General features: G+C 43.3%; 1 protein-coding gene across 4 annotated transcripts in view; it reads left to right on the top strand.

The window, feature by feature from the left end:
• EIF2AK2 (eukaryotic translation initiation factor 2 alpha kinase 2) overlaps positions 1-21,739 on the top strand; it is a 580,031-nt gene that overhangs the window by 348,541 nt on the left and 209,751 nt on the right. For all 4 annotated transcript variants that reach the window (XR_013596181.1, XM_078648546.1, XM_078648547.1 and 1 more), the window contains exon 9: positions 10,275-10,352. Coding sequence is in view for 3 of the 4 variants with exons in the window: in XM_078648546.1 (XP_078504672.1) it covers positions 10,275-10,352 (78 nt within the window). In the remaining variant the exon portion in view is untranslated. The remainder of the gene's footprint in view (positions 1-10,274; positions 10,353-21,739) is intronic.

Below are 21,739 nucleotides of genomic sequence, written 5' to 3'. Positions count from 1 at the left end.
ATGCTCCATTTGGTGAGAAAGGTCTTGATATCGACGAAGAGACCAGGAATATTCCTGACTCTCAATCCTAAGGGAATTATGCCATGCTTGAGGTAATTCAGCATAAATTCCCCATGGGCTTCTATCCTTATGAGTTTCTTTTGTAGATCTATCAACTTATTAGTGTCACTGTTGTTAAGAGAGTTACTCGAGGAACCATTACCAAACGAAGCACTAGTGCCCACTAAAGTGGCAAAGTCCTCGTCTGAGAACCCAAAGGTCTGAAATTGGGCCATTAATTATATGGAATGCTTAATCAACAATCTATAATTGAGAAGTGACAGGAAGAGAGGAGAAAATTAGAAGATGAAATAAAGGAAAGGCAAGGATCCCACAAAGATGTATCCAATAAGATAGAAGGGTAAAAACCCCAGGTAGCCTCCAGAATTACAAGACTCGAAAAGCAAAAAAGCCCCACACGGATTAACCGTGGGTATAATATTTTGTGAAGTAACAAGGGCCCCCTGGTAAGGATGAGAATCCTGGGTCAGGGAAAACATACAATGTGAAGGTAAACACCCAGGCTATCTGTATAACAAAACACCAGCTATATATTCAACTGCACCATTCCCAAAATAAGAGAACTTAAACCATAACACAAACAATCATAATGATATCAAAAATAGTGTATTTTAATAAAAACAGAGATAAATTTTTACAGTGTAAATATACAATTTTGATTAATTGTTGATAAAAAGTGATATATTTTTTATATTTAAGAAAACACAAATTAAAAAACATTAGACGGGCAATGATACATGTCCTATCTATTGTTGCTGTGGCTGTTGTATATGAGTCAACGCGTTTCGACACGTCGTGGTGTCTTCCTCAGGACAATTATAGTTTCAGCCAATTTATCTATAAAGAACAAAATGATATTAGTTCTTATTTTTTTCCTTTTCCGAACAGTGTCACAGTTTACAGTTTCATTTTGTTCATTCACAATAGGTGATAGCGAACCCCAGAACAATAATTCATTTCATTTCTGTTATTTGATTCACTTCATTTAACATGGGAATATCTAGTGCAGTTCGTTATTTTTTCTAGAGTCTTACTTAATACATAGCAAAGTGTACAAGAGATACATTATTACAGGAGGTATCCTAAGGTGAACAGGCCTAGACAATTACAATTTTGATATGATCTATTTTGTCTACAGTATGCGTTTGTTTCACTGTTAACATTCTTTAAAAATCCTGTTCAAGTTTCATTCAATAACCTCAATTTTTTACCCTTCTATCAAGAAAACGCGGGAGAAACCCAGAAAGAAAGTTTGAGCAGCAAGATAAATGAAAAAAGAGAATTTACAGCTGCAGATATAAAGCTTCAGGCATCTTTTTCAAAGAGATTCAAATATTGGCTTTAACGCCACCAACAGCTCTTATCCTAACCTATAGTACTCCACGTAATGCTTGCTACTCCTGTCCTTCCGTAAATTCCCTTTCCAAATCTGCAAAGTATCCCGCGAAGACTTGTGCTTCCGCTTTGTAAAACCTCTAAATATTATAGACGGGGGGCGTGGCCAAGCTGGCGAGCGGTTAGGACGTGCTTTGCTTCGCCTCCCCACTCCAGAGCGCCCAACTCTGCCCAAAGTGTGTTTTGACCCCTTCTACAGCTTAGAGACGAAGGAAGATTATACCCCCAGCCCCGCTGTAGCTTTTCATCAGTGTGTAATGTGGCTGGGGGCCGAAAGGATCGCTTAACTTCCAGGCGACGGGCCGCGACGTGGCATTGTAAAATGGCAGCCGGACCTAGCCAGTATCTCGACAGTACATGCGGAGAGATAGGGGCATTGTAGGTGGTTCTCAAAAAACGCTCTCTGCGGAATAACATATGGGTCCAGGGAGTCCCGTCAGATGCAGAAGGAACGGACATGGTCCAATACCTGCAGGCCCTGTTTCGAGAGATACTCGGGGAATCAGCAGACTTGGGGATCCGCATTGATAGAGCCCACAGAGTTGGTCTTCGACGGAGGGCCCCGTGCCGCCACCGGATATCCTTGCCTTCTTGCCGGACTACCCTCGAAGGAGCGCATTCTCCAGGAGGCCAGAGCGAAACAACCGATCCAATACCAGGGCCACAACATTGCACTGTATCAAGATTTGGCAGCCATCACCCTCCAAAAAAGGCGTGACTTTTGAGGAGTGACCTCCCACCTACGAGACAAAGGAGTGGCATATTCCTGGGGCACCCATTCCGAATAATATTTTAATGGTAAGGCAGGCTACACCAGATCGACCGCTGCAGTAGGCCCGTAAGCTACTGGGCCTGCCACTTCCAAGACCCGACAACAACACTAGCCAACTTCCACCCTGAGAGCGATGGCAGAGAGTTGGTATGAGACTACTCTCCGGAGCTCCCCCGGGGCCCGAAGCCATGGCGCAGGAACGAAAGGCAGCATTGGAGTCGGAGCTCAAGAAAACAGTGTCAAATGATAGCTCCTGATTGAAGCGGGGACTGATACCATACGAAGTGCGGTAGGATGCTGGGGCTTGGGGGCAGGGGGACGGGAGATTTCCTCTTTTGAGCAACGGGATGTCCCTGTTCACTTTTTCTTCCAGAGATGAGTGATCAAGCCCAGCGGGCTCTGGACATTGGGGGGGGGGGGGACTGGGGAAGTTCAGTTGGGGTTAGGGTGGGGGAGGAGGGGAACTGGTGTGCTAACTGAGAGTCCACGCAAGCGTAGGCGGCAAAGGTGGCTGGCTGAGGGCGCGGGGAGGGGGTGCACAGTTTTACAGCGAGCGCTGGCCCAATCGCGGAAACAGCTGGGAGCGACCACCTATACTCCATGACAGACTCACACACGGTCTGAATAGCCCTAACAAGCGGAAATCCATATTGGCATATCTCGAGCACTCAGGGGTGGATGTATGTCTCCTACAGGAGACTCATCTTCTGTCCAAGGATTGGCCTAGGCTGCGGTCCAGAGCATTCCCTCATCAGTTTGTCTCTTCCACTCAGGACAAAAAGGCAGGGGTGGCCATATCGGTGGCTAAACGCTTCTCCGGGAAAGTGGGCGATAAAGTAGCGGTAGTCGGAGGCCGGCTTTTAGCATACAAGCTGTTGGGGGGGGGTTCGCCCTTGGTAGTGGGGTCTCTTTATGTACCCAACACTGGACAAGAGAAGTTCCTCAAAGTGGCCCTGTCCAATGTCTTGGGGGCTCAGAAGAGATGGGTAATTGTATGAGGTGACCTTAACTTAGTTATGGATACGTCTCCAGGGACTTACTATGGGCAGCTTTAATGAGGGTTGGTATTGGGGAAGGATTTATTAGGGCAATACAGGCGCTTTATCAATCCCCTACAGCTCGCCTTAGAATTAATGGAGGGTATACTTCGGCAGTGCAGAATAAACGGGGCACTGGACAAGGGTGCCCATGCTCGCCCCTACTATTTGCGGTATATATGGATCCGTTGATTCGTAAGCTGGAAGCGAATGAGCAGATTCTACCTATTAGGACCCAGGGCCAGGTTTTTAAAACTTTGGCCTATGCAGACGATGTGGCAATAGTTACTCCATCTCCCTGTAGTGCTATACTGGAGGTAGAAAGCGAGGCGGCTATATTTGGCCGGGTGTCAGGTTATGCACTAAATTGCCCCAAGACACAGATTGTTAAGAACGCTCAGGTGGTTTGCAATGACCCACGGGTGACGAAGTCCGCTGTTTATTTGGGGATTACCGTTACGGGTGACCTGGACAAGATCGTGGAACAAAATATTGACCCTATAGTGGCTAAAAGTAAGAAAGATTTAGATAAGATTCACAACCTCCATCTCTCGTTGGTAGGGCGCGCTAACGTTGTAAAGATGATTATCTTGCCTACATTTCTCTACTTATTTAGGACAATTCCATTGATCTTTGAAGGCAAATGGTTTGCGGCAATTGAGCATTTTATCAATAGATTTATCTGGGCACAAGGCAAGACCGGGAGAGCCCTTCGTTTTTTTTCTCTTCCTAGGGACAGGGGAGGATGGGCGGTCCCCGACTTGAAGTTATACTATTGGGCAGCAGCCTTCCAATATATGTCTGGGTTGATGGGGGGTGATGCCGGAGACCCGCAGGCTGAAATAGGCCCAACAAACATGTATGCAATACTTATTGGTGAGAATGCAGAAAACTGTTTTTTGAAATATTTTGACCCCAGTTATTTTAAAAGAACTAGGTTTAAGACACTTATGGCAGCATATAATATCTGGACTGCATTCTGTAAAAAACTGGGGTTGGGTAGGTTTAATGCCTACACCAGGTTAGATAAGAATCCTTCCCTCCCAGCAGAGATATTTGCAGATTCTGTTATGGTTGATTGGGGGCGACGGGGGATACATAAGGTGGGTGATTTAATGGGTGCCGGTGGAGTTCTTCAGTTTGCGGATATTCAGGAGAGGTATGGTGTGTGTAGTAATCATTTTTTTAAGTTTCTACAAGTCAGTAGCTATTTAATAAATAAACAGGGAGGCTCTGCTGGATTTGGGAAAAACAGTATTTTGGATATAATAGAGGGTGGTGCAGAGTGCTCCATTAGAAGGTACTATTTAGAGCTGTCTATACTTAAAAGTGATGATCTGGAAAAATATGGAAGAAAATGGGTTGACAAGCTCCAGGTGGATCAGAACTGTTTTCAGGATTCATTAGCTATGGGGCGAACCATACTCTGTTCGGCATCATTACAGGCTCAGAACTATAAAACAATCTACTCGCTATATCATACACCAGGCAGGATAGCTCAGTGGGGGGGATCACAGGAACTAACTGTTTTCAGTGTAATAGTAATGAAGCTGATATTAAACATGTTTTTGCTTAATGCCCTCACTTACAACTGCTGCACAGAGCTATTGCATCCTTTTTGGGTCAAACTTTAGGAATAAATGTTGCCCTTACGCCAGCATGGATTATCCTTGGGGTAGGAGGGGACAGCGAACAAGGTAGATTGCATTATTTCCTCTTCATGGCCATGGCAGTTTTAAGAATGTGTGTGGCATCGCATGGCTGGACAAGGTTGCCCCAACTTTCCATCAATGGTTGGCTAGATTACTCTTGGTCTATAATCTGGAGAAAGGGATTTATGATAAGAAAGGCAGGAAAGGTAGGAAGCTTGGGAAACGCATATGGGAACCTATTACGAGGTGGAGGGAGAATGTTTGAAAATGAATTTTCCTGGAAATATTGTTTTTCTTTCTGTATTATTTTTTCTTTTTGTTTTTTTGTGTTCTTGTATATCATGATTTATGATTGTTTTTATGTTTTTTTTGTGCCTGTACACCTCAAATAAGTGACTGTGCTATATGTAAAACAATTTGATTTATTGTTTGGAAACAGCAAAACTTAATAAAAATAATAAAAATGAAAAAAAAGGATACGTCAGCGGACAGGTCTAGCCACAGGTATGCCCAGACAGGAGCAATCTCTGCGGAGAGTCGGTAGTGGCTACAGAACCAGGGGCTCATAGATATATGGAGGGCAGCTCATCCCCACGCCACCCAATTTTCCTACTACTCCCACGCACGCCACACTTATGCCTGTCTAGATCATTTGCTGGGTACGGCGGAAGTAAGCGCATTGGTAAGGGATGTCAATGTAACGTCGGCGACCTTATCCGGCCACGACACGGTACAAGCGGCCCTGTGGGTACCACAGTCACGAAGGACGGGAGGGGGCTGGAGATTGAGAGAGTGCATGTTACACAAACCAGCCGTGCAGGAACAGATCCTCAAATGCATCACAGACTACCTCGACACAAACGACTTCCCAGATGTTTCTAGGTCCACCATGTGGGGCGCTCTTAAAGCGGTGGTAAGGAGAGAACTTATTGCGATCTCCTCAGCCGAGAACAGAGAGCGTAGGGCTAAACGTGAACAGCTCAAAGCCCAAGTTTTGAAACTAGAGAGGGTGCACAGCAGGACTGGGGCACCCAGGGTCTGGCATCAGCTGAAAGCGGCCCGGGCCCAGTCAGCGGGACTTGACCTCGACTTGGCCGAGTATGCAGCTCTCCGGCTTAAGCACTCCTACTACATAGGAGGTAACAGCATGCTTGCGAGCAAACTGTGAGCCCGCACCTTATACTCCAAAGTACACTCTCTCAAGTTGACCTTGGGGACTTTGGTCGAAAGCGGTGAGTAGTTAGCTCGGGTCTTTCAATCATTTTATGCTGAGCTGTATCGCAGGGAGACCCCTTCACCCGCCCATGTCGACGCCTATCTCGAGGGGTCCCACATAACCGCCCTAGCTCCAACCCACGCCGACACGGTAGATGCGCCCATGCGTATAGAGGAGGTCCTAGTGGCGATCTCGCGTCTCAAACCTCTGAAGTCACCGGGACCGGTCGGTTTCTCGGACGGGTTTTATGAAACATTCTGCACTGTGCTGGCCCCGGTATTGACAAAACTTTTTAACTCCTTCACGGATCTGGGGACGATTCCCTCGGACATGCTAGCGGCTTCTATAGTCATACTGCCGAAATCGGGTAAAAGATAAATCCCTGTGCGGGTCCTACTGACCGGTGTCGCTGCTTAATGTGGATCTTAAGTTGTTCACGGCATACTGGCAGCTAGACTGGGGCCCCTTATGTCGGGCATCATAGAACCCGACCAGTCCGGTTTTATTCAAAACCGGCAAAGCTGAGATAATACCAAACGCTCCTCGATAAGGCTCACCGTTGGGATATGGATGCCCTCCTGTTATCGGTGGATGCCGACAAGGCATTCGACCCGGTAGACTGAGACTTTTTTGATAAAACCTTGATCCATTTTGTGCTAGGGGAGAGGTTTCTGGCCTGGGTGACGAGTTGCTACAACAAGCCTACAGCGAGTATAAGAGTAAATGGGGTTACATCCAGACCATTCGAGATACAACAAGGAACCCGGCAGGGGTGCCCGATGTCGCCCCTTCTTTTTGCCCCCTATGTTGAGCCGCTTGCCCAGATCAGAGAGAATCCCGACCTACTGGGCATTCCGTTTGGGGGGGAGACACACAATAAGCCTCTATACAGACAACATTATCGCCTCCCTTGAGGCCCCAGCGCGATCGGTCCCGGCGTTTTTACGGGAGCTAGAGGCCTTTGGCCGGGTTTCGGGTTAACGTCAGGAAATCATTGATCCTATGGCTGAACCACACAGGACACCCACTCGCCTCGGGCAGGAACACGTATGCTGGTATACAGGTAAAGACATCGATCCCCTATTTAGGCATTGAATTGGCCCTGCCTGTGTCCCAAACAGTCACGCTCAACTATACTAGGCTAGCCTCTCAAATCGCTCAGGACCTACACCAGTGAAAACTTCACCAGTTATCCCTCCTGGGAAGAGTGGCAGCAATCAAGATGTCCATCCTATCTAAAACACTCTACCTCTTCCAGACAATCCATATTTGGCCACCACCCGGCACTATCCAGAAACTGCAACAAGTAATCCAGCACTTTGTATGGGCGGGAGTTAGGCCTTGGTTGCAGAAAGAACTGGGCTACTTACGGCCGGAAGAAGGGGGATTGGGGATACCGAATATCCTAGAATATTTCAGGGCAGCACAGCTCCGATATCTAGTGGAGTGGAGCAGATCTGAATCTGAAAAGAGATGGCTGATCCAAGACAGGGCGCTGGCCAAACTATCTCTTTGGAAGGTCCCATTCCTTAAGCGTGAAGATCGGCCTCCCAATCTTAGGGGCTCTCATCACGCACTCATTGCTTAAGGTCTGGGACGGGGTCGCCATTAAGAAGGGGTTGTCCTCCTTCCCTTCGCTCAGGACTCCCATTCTCGACAACAAGGACCTTTCTCTGGGGCCTGACGAAAGGGCGTTTCCAAAATTGAGGGAGGCGGAATGCAAGGCAGCAGGGCACTTCTTCGATCTGGAGGGAATCCTTTCTTTCCATGACATACGCGCGGAATATGGCCTCCCAGAGACCGAACTGTTTCACTATCTGCAACTAAGGCATTGGTTACTCAATAGAGAGGTGCTACCAAAGGTCTCTCGGAAGTTGACGAAATTTGAAAAATGGCTTTATACGAAGAACACGGATAGGAAAATGATCTCTGAATAATATGAGGTGCTATTCCCTCAAGCCCCAAAAGAACCCACGGCCGGCCAGAGGAGATGGGTGGGAGAATTGGGGAGAGACCTCACAGCAATGGAATGAACAGATATCTACTACCGGGTGAACAGCCTTTACGACGCGGCTGTTACACCTCCGTGCCGTTACAACGCGGTCTTTTCAACGCAAGTCGTTACCACGACTTGCACTGGAGGGCGCTGCAGGACAAGGAATTTTTTAATTTACTATCCAACACCTTCCCTACTGTACGTAGGCTGGTGTTGGAATAGTAAATTAAAAAATTCCTAAGTCCGCACCCCCTCCAACGCAAGTCGTGATAACGACTTGCGTTGAAAAAACCGCGTTGTAATGGCACGCGTTGTAAAAGTACGCGTCGTAATGCCGTACATCCCTACTACCGTGCTACCCACACCGCACGTAATACAGCTAGCAGAGAGATGGCAGTTATGGTTGCTATGTACTGGTTCTTGACTCGGGTCCGTCTTCACAGGGGGAACCCTGATCGCAGCCCAACTTGTTGGCCTGGGCGCGTAGCGGACGGCACGTTAGTACACTTATTGTGGGAATGCGCAGAATTGGCGAGCTATTGGTCAGCGATCCTCGCCGATGTGGATCGCCAATTTGACACGTAGATCCCTAGATTCCCAGTGTATGTGGTTTTGGGCCTACCTAACCCACTGACTTATCCACTAAGGTCCCGAAAAGGGAAACAAATGGGGCTAGCATTGGGGGCGGTTCTCCAAAACATCTTATCGCACTGGGGAACACGGGTAAAGCCGATATATTTAGGGTGGCTACACAGGCTATGGTACATTCTAGGTATGGAATGCATACAGGCCTCACTCACCAATTCCATGACAAGTTTTAACGAAACCTGGCAACCGCTGCTCTCATTTTGTCAACTGAAATGAACGAAGTCACATGCCCTAGATACCTGCGCCTTCTCCGTCTCACGGGCTCTGCATCACCAGCCTAGCTAGACTGCAGTACATTTATGCTTGCGTCGCTATTAGTAGATCGATCAGTCGCTCCCAAGCACACCAGTTCGAGGGAGGGGGAGGGTTTGTTCTTTCAATTATCTTTTTTAACGGCATTGCTGTCTAAGGATTGGGGCGAGACTCCAGACAGCATAGAGACATTAAGGACATTTTAGTAAGCCCACTCGGGACCATACTGGGGGCACCCGCTTATTGCACGAAAAGGCTCCGTATAGCGAACAGCATGGTGCAGACTGCTGGAATTGTATGTTATCTTATTGCTGAATTACAATAAAAACAAAGTTATACCTAAATAATATAGACACTCGGAAGTCATTTAGTCTTGTACATGAGACTTTAACATCATTGGGTTCTAGGTATTGTCACACCTGAAGTTGGTATTTATAAAGATCTAGTACCATTGGAGCACTTCATAGTGTTTGAAATCCAAGTCTAAAAATAAATTGGAGCCTACTCACTTCCATGTTGTTGAATAGATCCTGCGAGCGTCTTACACTAATAATCGGTCCCCCTTACTTGTTCTTCATTAGCTGCTCTGCTTTCTCAGCATAGTAATATTAAAAGCGTGTGACACACAGTATAAGCAATGTGCATATCAAGCTGTGGCGTATTCTTCAGTTGATTACCCATTTAGGAGCAATTTAATATATGTATACAGAGCTTTGGACTATACAATTTCCTGCTGAAAGGCAATATTTCTCTCCATGTGTTCCCATACCTGGCGTGTCACGCAGTTTGGTGCTTACTGTTTCTCCATGTTAAAGAACAATAAATGTTTCAGCACCCAGGCTAATGTGCTGCATAGCTAAATACATATAAGGTTCCAAAGGCGAGACCAATTGCATTGCAAATGCTTGTTTTTAGTCTTGGTCTTGGTCTGTGTGTAAAAGTGGTTTTACACCCAATATTGGGCCAGACCACTGTATTGTATCCATTTTACCATGTGTTATGGGATTATGTACTGCATTTGTTCTAGCACTTTTTTGTGCTCATGTTTTTCTTATTTTGACCCGGCCCACATCCTTTGAGCTTAAAGAACCTACTAGCATGTGAATATCAGTTGTTTTTATTGTTGATCGAATGTATTTGTAAGATTATTATTCGTTTTTTATTATTAATGGTTTGTATTGCCTAATTGGCATGAGAACAAGCTAATAGAATATACTTTCTATCCATTTTATTTTTTTGTTTCCAGAAAAGAAATTTCGTTGGCGCCCAATTTTTCAGTGAAGCCAGTGGACAAGCCGAACAAACAAGAGCTGGACTCTGTAGAGTATGTCCAATATTTTAATAAATTCTATGTTTCATTTTAGTTGTTCATAGAGACTGGACAAGGATTTCCTACATGATTTGGAACTGCAGCTGTCAAACTGGAAGTTCTACGATTCTAATCAAAACAAAGTTGCTCAGATTCAATAATAAAAATGGCTGTGGAGGAAGGTCCCGCAATGCACCGTCACATGCCTATTTGAGTGTTCAAAATGTAATAGTGAATTTAGTGCATTCTTAATTTAGGGGAGAGCCCACTTTCCCAAAGATTTAAGTAAATTTATATGTAGGAATGCATTCACCCCAGTTTTGAAAAGCTTTTTTATACAGCAATTGTAATAATGGCCTGATTGTTTCGTTTCCCGAGGTTCATACAGTATAGCAAAGGGATCACTGAACTTTTCTGTAATAAAAGCTACTTATGTTCAGTGAAAACGATCACTAGCCACTAATATTATTTGATTTGTAATAATAATGTCAACATCAGACAAGATTACAGTAGTCACACTATATGCAAGATTGCCAGCAGTGGTCACCTCAGTGCAGGGTTTCCAGCAGTGTTCAGTTCTATGCATCAAGCACTAGCAGGATTGCAGGAAGCAATTTAAAAAAAACTTTGTCAATTTGGAATGCCATTACCTGGGTAATACATAGAAGCCATACTGGCATCACCTCTGGCACCTAGGAAACATTGGTAATATATCTCCCCCATTGTCACACGATGTTTCACTTAAATATCTGCTTTGAATATATTGCTCTTTAAATTGGTCTGAAAATACACACATTTTTGTGTCAGATGATGCACACGCTTGAAATTTGGTATACATTTATTAATTCAGCCAAGCAAAAGCTTCAAATTCACTAGCCTGGAATAAACACAGAGAGCTACTCGTTGGAGAAGCCTTGTTAAATATATATTAATAATAGTAAAGTGATTCCACTCCAGTGTTGTGTTTTAAGTATTTAAGTGGTGAGGGGAACCGGGACCCCTGGGGCTCCCAAATAAAAGCAGGGCACTTATAAAAACAAGCATTGGTTAAGCTAGTAGGTCTCACTTATGCAAGAGCTATTGGCTTCACCAATGTATTTTAGCCATGTTGTACACCGGCGTGGCTGTTCTTCAGCATGGCTCGTGGTGTAGAGGAGAGTGGTGTGGAGTTAAATGGAGTGGCGTAGAGTGGAATTCTGTAGCGTGGACTAGAGTGTCATTGATGGAGTTGTGTGGTGTAAAGTGGAGTAAATCGACATGAAGTGGGGTAGAGTAGGGTACAGTCTAGTAGACTGTCATAGAGCGGAGTGGCGAGTGTTGTAGGGTGGAGTAAAGTGGCGTAGAGTTGCATAGAATTTAGTGGCATATCGTGGAGTACAGTGGTGTGGCAGGGTTGAATAGTGTGGAGTGGAATAGAGTGTCATGGAGTGTCGTAGTGCTCAGAGTGGTGTGGAGTGGCGTAGAGGAGAGTATAGTATTGTGGAGTAGAGTGTTGTGTGGCATAGAGTGTAGTAGAGTGACAGAGTGAAGCAGCATGGAGTAGAGTGTCATAGAGCAGAGTAGAGTGGTGTATAATGAAGTAGCGTACAGTGGAGTAAAGTATTGTGGAGTAGAATGACGTGGAGTGGCGTAGAATGTCATATAGAGGAGTAGAGTGGAGTGTCGTAGAGTGGAGTAAAGTGTTGAGTGAAATAGAGTGGAGTAGCATAGAGTGGCATAGAGTGGAGTAGAATAAAGTGGATTATAGTTTTATAGAGTGGAGTGGAATAGGGGTGGATTGATATAGAGTGGAGTAGAGCGTCATGGAGTGGAGTACAGTGGAGTACGGTGGAGTAAAGTGTTAAGAGTGGAGTTGCGTAGAGTGAAGGGGAGTAGAATGACGTAGAATAGGGTGGCGTAGATTGGAGTAGAGTCTCATCGTCTGACATAGAGGTGATTAGAGTTGCATAGAGGGAAGTGATGTGGAGAAAAGTGGAAGGGCATGCAGAGTCAGCGCTTCGTTACTTCCTGGTTGGGCGTGGCTCCGATCAGAGGCTCCTCCTGGGCCAAACAGAACGAGGCTCAGGGGCGGTACCTCACATTTGGTTCGTTTAATGTTTAATGTTAAGACCATTTTCGGTCCCTTTCCAAGCCCTTTCGTTAAGGACTCGGCTCCATTCTGAGCCCCGTCCACTGAGCGGTTGCTTTGACAACCATCAATAACGATACTCACATGACAGAACGTCAGACGAAACGTCAGCGGGTACCGCCCCTGAGCCTCGTTCTGTTTGGCCCACGAGGAGCCTCTGATCGGAGCCACGCCCAACCAGGAAGTAACGAAGCGTTTACTTCACAGCGTTTGCTGCCGCATCGGAACACTCCACGGGGCATTCACGAGTGAGAACCAAGTAGGTTTGTATGCAAGACGAGCAGAAGCCGCAAGTAAGTGTTCTGTGACCAGATGCATGTCACGCATCCCTGACCCATATGCTTTTAAGATAGGCGACATTTTAACTGTATGTGCGCTTCTTATCTTTCGCAACTTACAGGTGACGGATACTTGCCGTCTTGGATTACTCGATGCCCATGAAGCGCTATTGTACCGCTTCAAGTGTAAGCAATGTTGTATTTCTATGTACTATAGCCTTTCACAATAGCGACCCGCTTTTTTTAGGCACAATCCCACAATCACCGATCTTTTCCAGTAGTGCCTGGGCGTGCTTTGTGACGCCGCACGACTAGTGGCGATCGCTCTCCCACACCTCCCTCCCCCTTTCACTGGTTTCAACAACTAGCATACGAACCAGTTTCGTTTAGCACAACTACCAGCATACGAACCAGTTTCGTTTAGCACATCCACGCTCCGGTAATTACCGCCTGAGCACTGCTGTCTTGCATTATAGACAGACCACGGGTACGACCTGATCATGAGGTGTTACACCACCACTTTAGTCCTGGTGAACCCACCCAGTACTTTATCTATTAAGTGTGTACCCTTGTCTTGTCTTCCCCAGTACGTAATCCCAAACCCTTTGTTTTTTTCTTGCAGGTTTTTTCCTGAACCAGGATTAAACACACTTTTACATTAGACCACAATTTGTGGTCTATATTTGAACGAGGGCAGGGCGCGCCTTAGCGTGTGCGTACCACCCCGCTCAAAATACACGGTCCTGACGAAAACCTAATAATTTTTAACATGGTTGAAACATGTAGACCTATTGTTAACTAATTCACATAGCACACTACGCTATTTTTAGTTTTATCACACTTCTCGAGACACCAAAGCCTTCCTAATTAGGCACTGGTGCCACATAATTTTTAACAGGGATCAAGCACTCAAGAATAAAATCTTGATGTGAGTAGTCTTGGCCCTTTTTAATACACATATCACTATTACCTTTTGCACATATAAAAAAACAAGAAACCCGCTCCACTGTAACCAGGTGTCGTAGCACACCCTGTGGGCATTCGGCCTATGGGGTGGGACCCCGATGATGAAGCATGTCACCAACCAGGTTGGTGAGTGAGGGGTCTTCTTAGAAGGACTACTACTGTCCGGTTAAGGGTTGGGGAATTTATTGCTAACCTGAGCCTTAAGCTCCAGATACAGAAGAAAATTCCTTCTTTGTATTTTTTGCTTCCAGGGGGTACTCCTCCATTGTTGGCAAAAACATGTCCTACCTTCCACATACACTGCACCCTGCCCATAGGGGTACCTTGGGCCTACCTTAGGGGTGACTGACATAAGAATAGGGAAGATTTGGGCCCGGCAAGTGCGTACACTTGCCAAGTCGACATGGCAGTCCCAGACTGCACACAGGCTCTGCAATGGCAGGTCAGAGTTACATTTACAGGCTGTTTGTGTGGGTGGCACAATCCAGTGCTGCCGCCCACTGACAGCATTTGATTTACAGGCCCTGGCACACTTAGTGCCCTTTACTAGGGACTGACACGTAAATCAAAATATGTCAATCATGGAAACACCAATCCATAACATAATTTTCAACAGGAGCACTTGCACTGTAACAATGATCAGCAGTGAGAAAGTGCGCAGACACTAAACCAGCAAAAACATAGTCAAAACCGGGTCGTCAGAAAGTAAAAAGTCAGAGGAAACACGCCAAAAGATGGCAAGTCTAACAACGGGCTGCAAAATGTTAAAAGAAAGACATAGAGACAGGTTGATTACATTTTTTAAAAATACTTTTTAAGAAACATTTTTACAACAATCACTTTTATTAAACATTATTAAACATTGTAATGTGGGAGTTAGTGAAATATACATTTGATTAAAGTTATTTGTGAATTGTGGACAAAGAAGAGAAATCTGCTTCATATATGTTGATATGCTCAATCCTTGATAAAGCCAATGGTCCCACTATTTATATTTTGATGTTATGACCCTTTGACGAAGTCAGCAAGTTTGCCTGACTGCAATCAGGCCTGCGACCAACTACATTATACCCCACCGGCAGAGGCCATGCACTATGGGAAAAAATATATAGGAGGCCCCCTTGCTATAAAAGGTCTGGGACCAGGGGAAATATGTAAAATAAACTAGTGTCCCTAACACAAACAGTCTTACAACCTGTATGGTACAACCAATTTGGAACAAGAAGTCACAAGTTCCATAGTAGCAACCTGCCTGTCACACAACCACACACACGGGAGGTGAACTATGCTAGTGTTAACAATGTTAATAATATTAAAACAGAAAGGCTTTATACAATAGGACAAGAACTAGGTTCAAACATTTGTTGTAAACAAAGTATACACATGATTTATTTCAGTTCATACAGTTATAAAAACAATTGACATCTTATTTGTACATTAAAATCATGAATCACATAGGCAATGGTTAATGAATAATACACAAAGAAATTATTTTAAAAAGATTACTCAAAAACAGATAAAATTGTTCCAGAGAACAAGTGTCGACGCGGCGTTCGGTTTTTGAGGATGTTTACACCTTCTTTAGGACAGATTCTACATAGAGAAACACAGAATTACCAAACAATAATCCTAGTTATACAACAAAAACCTTAGTTCTGTCTTAGTTACTATTAGTTACTTTATTTTGTGATGTACATTATGCATCGAAAAGACCTTTATTCAAAGTCAACACTGCATTTGTTCACTCCTAATCTCCCTATGCAGGCTGTGTCAAAAGAAATAGATTATCAATTGGTTGCTGAACCCCAGAACTGGCAGGTAGTTAAACTAACTACTACTATCGAGAGTAAGCACTAGTACACACTCAAGTACCTTACCTCAGCTATTAACACCATGGATTCCCTCAGGGTTAAAAAATGATTCCGGATCTTGATGTAGAGACACAATCACAATCGCTATGAGAAGTGAATTTCTAAATTGTCGTCCCAGCCTGGCTGTACCACAATACAAGACTATGACAAACATGCTCAAGCTCTTAAACAGAAATTTATTGATAGAGGATACCCGTAACGTATTGTGCGCCACGCGTACAAACGGGCTAAGTATTTTAATACAGACAATTTACTTACTAACAAAAAGAAAATGGTCCCAGAATCGCAGCCAATAATCTTCATTACTACCTACAATCAGGTCAACAATAAGATAAAAAATATTGTTAATAGAAATTTACATCTAGTCACCAACTAACAACAGGAGAAACTACCCAAGCCTATGTTCTCTTTTAGGAGTAATCGTACCATTAGAAAAAGGTTGGTACATACGTACAGAGACAGTAAAATCATCATTCAGCCTTGCATAAATAATGCACCTTTACCAACTGGCACTTTTCCATGCAGTGGCTGTACAAACTGTAAAAATATTATTAAAGGGAGTACCATTACCAACAACCACATTGAGATTAGTATTAAAAGCTTCATGAACTGCCGTACAAAAAATGTAATTTATTTAATAAAGTGCCCAAGCCAACTCATTTATGTGGGTGAGACTTCCAGAGAGGTTCGTATCCGTATGAATGAACATAGATCAGCGATTAGAAACAACAAGAAAGGTGCGCCACTGACTGACCACTGGAAGGCAGCAGACAACACACTTGATGATTTTAAATGGTGCTGCCTTGAGACAGTAGTTATCAACACAAGAGGTGGTGACATTAACCAAAAAAAGGAAAAAACAAGAGCAATTCTATATGTCTAGACTCAACAGTGTTAGAATGGGATTAAACAGTAGAGAAGACTGGGAACGCATAATAGAGTAGTAAGAAGTTGGAAGATATTTCTCAATCATGTATACCCATACTATTAGTTGTTAGGAAAACCCTGGATGTCATCATAGATAGTAACCCTTATAATGAATTGGGCAGAATTCTGGTTATTAACAAAACAGTAGTGGTTAAATTTAGTATTAACGATATAGCGATCCCTGTAACCTTCCCGAAACATGTACACATAAGTTTTGTACTATACTCAAAGAAACGCAAGGAATAACATTTAAGAAGAAGGGCCCCCGATAAGCATTGACACATAACTAATAACGCCACAATACAGTTACATGTATGAGGATTAAAACTGCTAGCCCTCATTTTATACAGATACAAAAGTTGGGCAAAACCGTAGGCAAACGTTTAGTAAATATCCTTCATGCAAGTTGGTACAAAGGAGTTTATTGTAGTGTCCCTCATGTGGTTTTCGCTATAATGCTCCACACTAGCGAGTCTCTAAACAACAATAAGTCTGATAGAATCGACTAAAACTTTGAGATCGATAAATATAATTTTGCTCCTTGACAATTTCATCCTAAACGTGAGCGATAGAGAGAAATAAACATCTATAGTCTGACAAAATCGACTAAACTTTGACAACGATAAACATAAAGTTGTGCCTTGATAATTTCATTAAAAAAAACATGAGTGATATTGATCGCGTAGAAAGCCCTGTATCACGAGGGGCCTTACAACCAATAGCTTGCCTGTTTAGGCCTATCCAACCAGTAACAAACTCTTATTTAAAGCGGTCAACACCGAGTCTACCCCGATTAGATATATGGATATACGGATATCGGAGATGCTGTACCATGAGGAGCAGGGAGGCCGAAATAATTTTTATCGGTAAGGTGGATGGGGTAGCTTATTTATTATGTCCCGCTTACTCTTTTTGTAAATACACCGGGAGCTAGATAGGCACGCCCCCCCGCTTGTAACTAGAGCCTAACTGAATTTAGCGTAGCCGTACACTTCTTGAAAGAGATTAACATAAACGTTTGTACTGTGCATCTTATCACATTTTTGACTTAAATATCTAAACCGGCCATAATGCAAAATTAACGGGGGTCCGATAAATATGCCCCGTATATAACGCGATCGCCGTTTACTCGCTCTGTTTACTCCTATTAGTTGTTAACACATCGGGAGCTGGATAGCACGCCCCGTTAGTAAACTAGAGCCCAAATGCATCTAATGTAACCGTATGTTTCTTAAAAGAGATCATCAGAAACGTTTGAACCGGCCATAATGCAAAATCAACGGGGGTCCGGTAAACATGCCTTGAATATAACGCGATCCTCGTAACTGCAATTTAGCCTAAAGCACGCTAAATAGTTAGTATACGTATGTTTTCTTCAAGTTCTTTTAAGAGCACAAGTTATATGATATATGTATATAAATGATTCTTTGCAAGTACCGCCTAAAAATAGATTCAAATACCAACCCGCAACTATAGCACAAGTTAGATGGTAAAATAAATACCTAGGCTGACGTAAAAACAAATATCTAGGTTGATATATTGATAAATAGTATATTTTATTTACTTAGGCATATATAACAGAGACACTAACTCTCTCAACAGATTGATGCCATTATTGCTTATAAAACGGGAGATCAACCCCGAGACTTGTATGCCAACAGGTGAAGTGGATTAAGTCTACGGCTGCAGCGATTTTTAGGTTTCCACTCCTAACTGGCGAGTCCTGCTTCATAAACCCAGTACTATAGGAAAGGACACAAAACGTCGAGATACTGATCATACAATCTCATTTTTCCCTACTAGAATGATCGTGGAAGAACCAAATTTAAATCGGTGGCTCCACTGGACAGGGCAACAATTGAATTAATTTTAATAAGGTAAAGTCGTTTTTACTGTTGTAGACACGTTTCTATATATAGTAAAGAGTACCTAAACATAATTAATTAGTCTTAATATGTCATCCTTGTAGACATTGTATATGAACACATACCCATAACGATTAATGCTTGGGACGTCATGATATTTGTGTCTCTACATCAAGATACAGAATCATTTTTTAACCCTGAGGGAATCCATGGTGTTAATAGCTGAGGTAAGGTACTTGAGTGTGTACTATTGCTTTACTCTCGATAGTAGTAGCTAGTTTAACTACCTGCCAGTTCTGGGGTTCAGCAACCAATTGATAATCTATTTCTTTTGACATAGCCTGCATAGGGAGATTAGGAGTGAACAAATGCAGTGTTGATTTTGAATAAAGGTCTTTTTGATGCATAATGTACATCACAAAACAAAGTAACCAATAGTAACTAAGACAGAACTAAGATTTTTGTTGTATAACTACGATTATTGTTTGGTAATTCTGTGTTTCTCTATGTAGAATCTGTCCTGAAGAAGGTGTATACATCCTCAAAAACCGAAACGCCGCTTCAACACTTGTTCTCTGGAACAATTTTATTTGTTTTTGTGTAATCTTTTTAAAATAATTTCTTTGTGTATTATTCATTAACCATTGCCTATGTGATTCCTGATTTTAATGTACAAATAAGAAGTCAATTGTTTTTATAACTGTATGAACTGAAATAAATCATGTGTATACTTTGTTTTACAACACATTTTTGAATCTAATTCTTGTCCTATTGTATAAAGCCTTTCTGTTTTAATATTATTAACATTATTAACACTAGCATAGTTCACCTCCCGTGTGTGTGGTTGTGTGACAGGCAGGTTGCCACTATAGAACTTGTGACTTCTTGTTCCAAATTGGTTGTACCATACAGGTTGTAAGCCTGTTTGTGTTAGGGACACTAGTTTATTTTACATGCACTATGGGAGACACAGCATTTGCAGAGGGTTGGGCACAGGCCCTGCACCCTTCCGTACACAATGGATTTAACCCAAATCTCTTGACTGGGGTGAAGGTTTGATTCCTTCAACTTTCCATCCATCATTTGTTGCCACAGCATGTTTCACCCTAAGTGGGATGGGTATACCCAGACATGGGTCCCTTGCTTGCTGTGCCACTGGTTTAAAGGTTCCCTGGCTGATGAGGGGTGTTACCCCGAAACCGGTCCCAGGAAGCTTGTTTCCAGTCCAGAGAGGACCTGACTTGGCAGTTCCGGCTTGACTGTTCCCATGAGGCACAGGGTCAAGACTGATTTCCATATGGCTGGGTCAAAACTGGGGTGACGTAGTGAGCAAATGAACAATGAATTTAACCCAGAATTTTTGACTGGGGGTGAATGTTTGATTCATTCAGCATTCTGTCCCATCATTTTCTGCTGCAGCACTTTTTGGCCTAATTGGGATGGGTATGCCCAAACGTGGGTCCCTTGCTCGCTGTGCCACTGTATTCAAGCTAGCCTGGCCGATGAGGGGTGTTACCCTGAAACCGGTCCCAGGATGCTTGTTTCTAGTCCAGGGAGGACCCAGCTAGGCAGTTCGGGCTAGACTGTTCCCATGAGGAACATGGTCTAGACTGATTTACATATGGCAGGGTCCAAACTGGGGTGGTGTAGTGAGCTAAAGAACAATTAATTTGACCCAGATCTCTTGTCTGGGGGTGAATATTTGATTCATTCAGCATTCTGTCCATCATTTGTTGCCGCAGCACTGCCTCACAGCCAGCAGAGCCAAAGGCCATGTGCAGGGGAGCTGTGGGTACCAGTTAGGGGTGGCCAGGCCCTGTGCCAAATTGCATGCTGTGCATGGCCAAAGGCCTCCCGCAGTGGTGGGTAGGGCACTTGAAGGAGTTGAGAGCAAGCCCTGGCCGCAGTCCATGCCCTGCCCCCAATTCGACGCCGCCCAATGTGATGGACATTCTATGTAACAAAAAAAAGTAGAAATTCACTGAAAAAAAAACAAAGGGTAAAGGGGCATTATATTTAGGTGAAAATATCAGTTAAAAGATCCTGTGTTGAACTAACAAAACCACTACAATGTACCAGTTATAATTATCTAAAGCAACTGTAATGTGTGCACCAAACTGACCTAAATATATTATATACATACTTGCTGGAAAAAACACAGGCTAATTATAGTTGAGCAAACCCAAAATTGAAAAAAGCCCAGAAATTACCAGTTATAGTGTTTGAGGAACCACAACTAACCTTTAACTGTTTTTTTCAGTACATTTCATGTGTCTTATGATGTGCCCTATACACCTGCCATGTCCCGTTTCTGCACAGTGCATGGCCTTAAGCCCGGCCCTACACCCAACCCCCAGGAGCTATGCGCGGCGGAGGTTGGTTGTAGGGCATGCCTGACTTACATTAGGCTTCATTTGCTAACTGTCTGTCACATTTCATGTAGTCATCAAACAGCGCCAGGTTATTAGCAATGAAACTTTTATTGCTCCTCATTTATCTCTTCCACCTCCAGTGGATCTGCACGAATTAAAAAATACAAAGAGTAATCTCAAAAGAATAAAAACAAATGTTATGCTTATTCGTCAAAAGGGTGCAAAAGGCATAAGTAATTAAACAAATAGCTTTATATCTGGCAATCTATATACGTGTTAAACCTCCCGAGCCGTCCAAGCACCCTTTTTCAAAAACTGATACCTCTAAAAGTGCCCAACAGATTTACACCAAACCAATAACAGCATGCTTTTTGTGAACATTTCTACATTTATGCTAAGTTTGACGTAAATCAGTTTAGCACTTTTTGCTACAGGCAAGAGCAAAATTTCCTTTGAGAGCTACAATGGGAAGCACACTTTTGTTCAAGTTCAAGTTCAAATGATCTTTATTCGGATTTTAGTACATCCATAAAAGTACATACAGAATGAAAATACAATTAAAAAGGTTAAAAGCATGTATAAAAGATTAATAACTGATTATACAGTTGGGCCTAAGCAGCATATATATCGTAAAGTGCGATGTACAAGTATAAAGTGCAGAATACATGATGGAAGTAGGGATAATAATCTACTGGGGTTCTTAATCACAAAGTTCAGTTTATGTACTCCCGAAGTGATCGTTTATATCTAGGCACATATACAATTAAATCTGTAGTCAATTTGCAACTGAGTGGTAAAGTGCAAAGTGCAAAGAATGTATCAAATAACATAATACTATTGACCATTATCCATGTTCCATGCTTGCCCTCGATCTCACACAAGCTTTTATAAAGCAGCTTACAGTATATATAACTTCATCTATATGCAGCATTTGAAAACATTTTAATGCGAGATTATAATCTCTGAGGTTATATTTGCGAAGAATCGGCATTAAA

This window comes from Lissotriton helveticus, chromosome 6 (genome assembly GCF_964261635.1).
Source record: "Lissotriton helveticus chromosome 6, aLisHel1.1, whole genome shotgun sequence".
NCBI classification, from domain to species: domain Eukaryota; kingdom Metazoa; phylum Chordata; class Amphibia; order Caudata; family Salamandridae; genus Lissotriton; species Lissotriton helveticus.
Note: the sequence above shows the minus strand (reverse complement) of the source record. Positions and strands in the feature narration are given on the sequence as shown.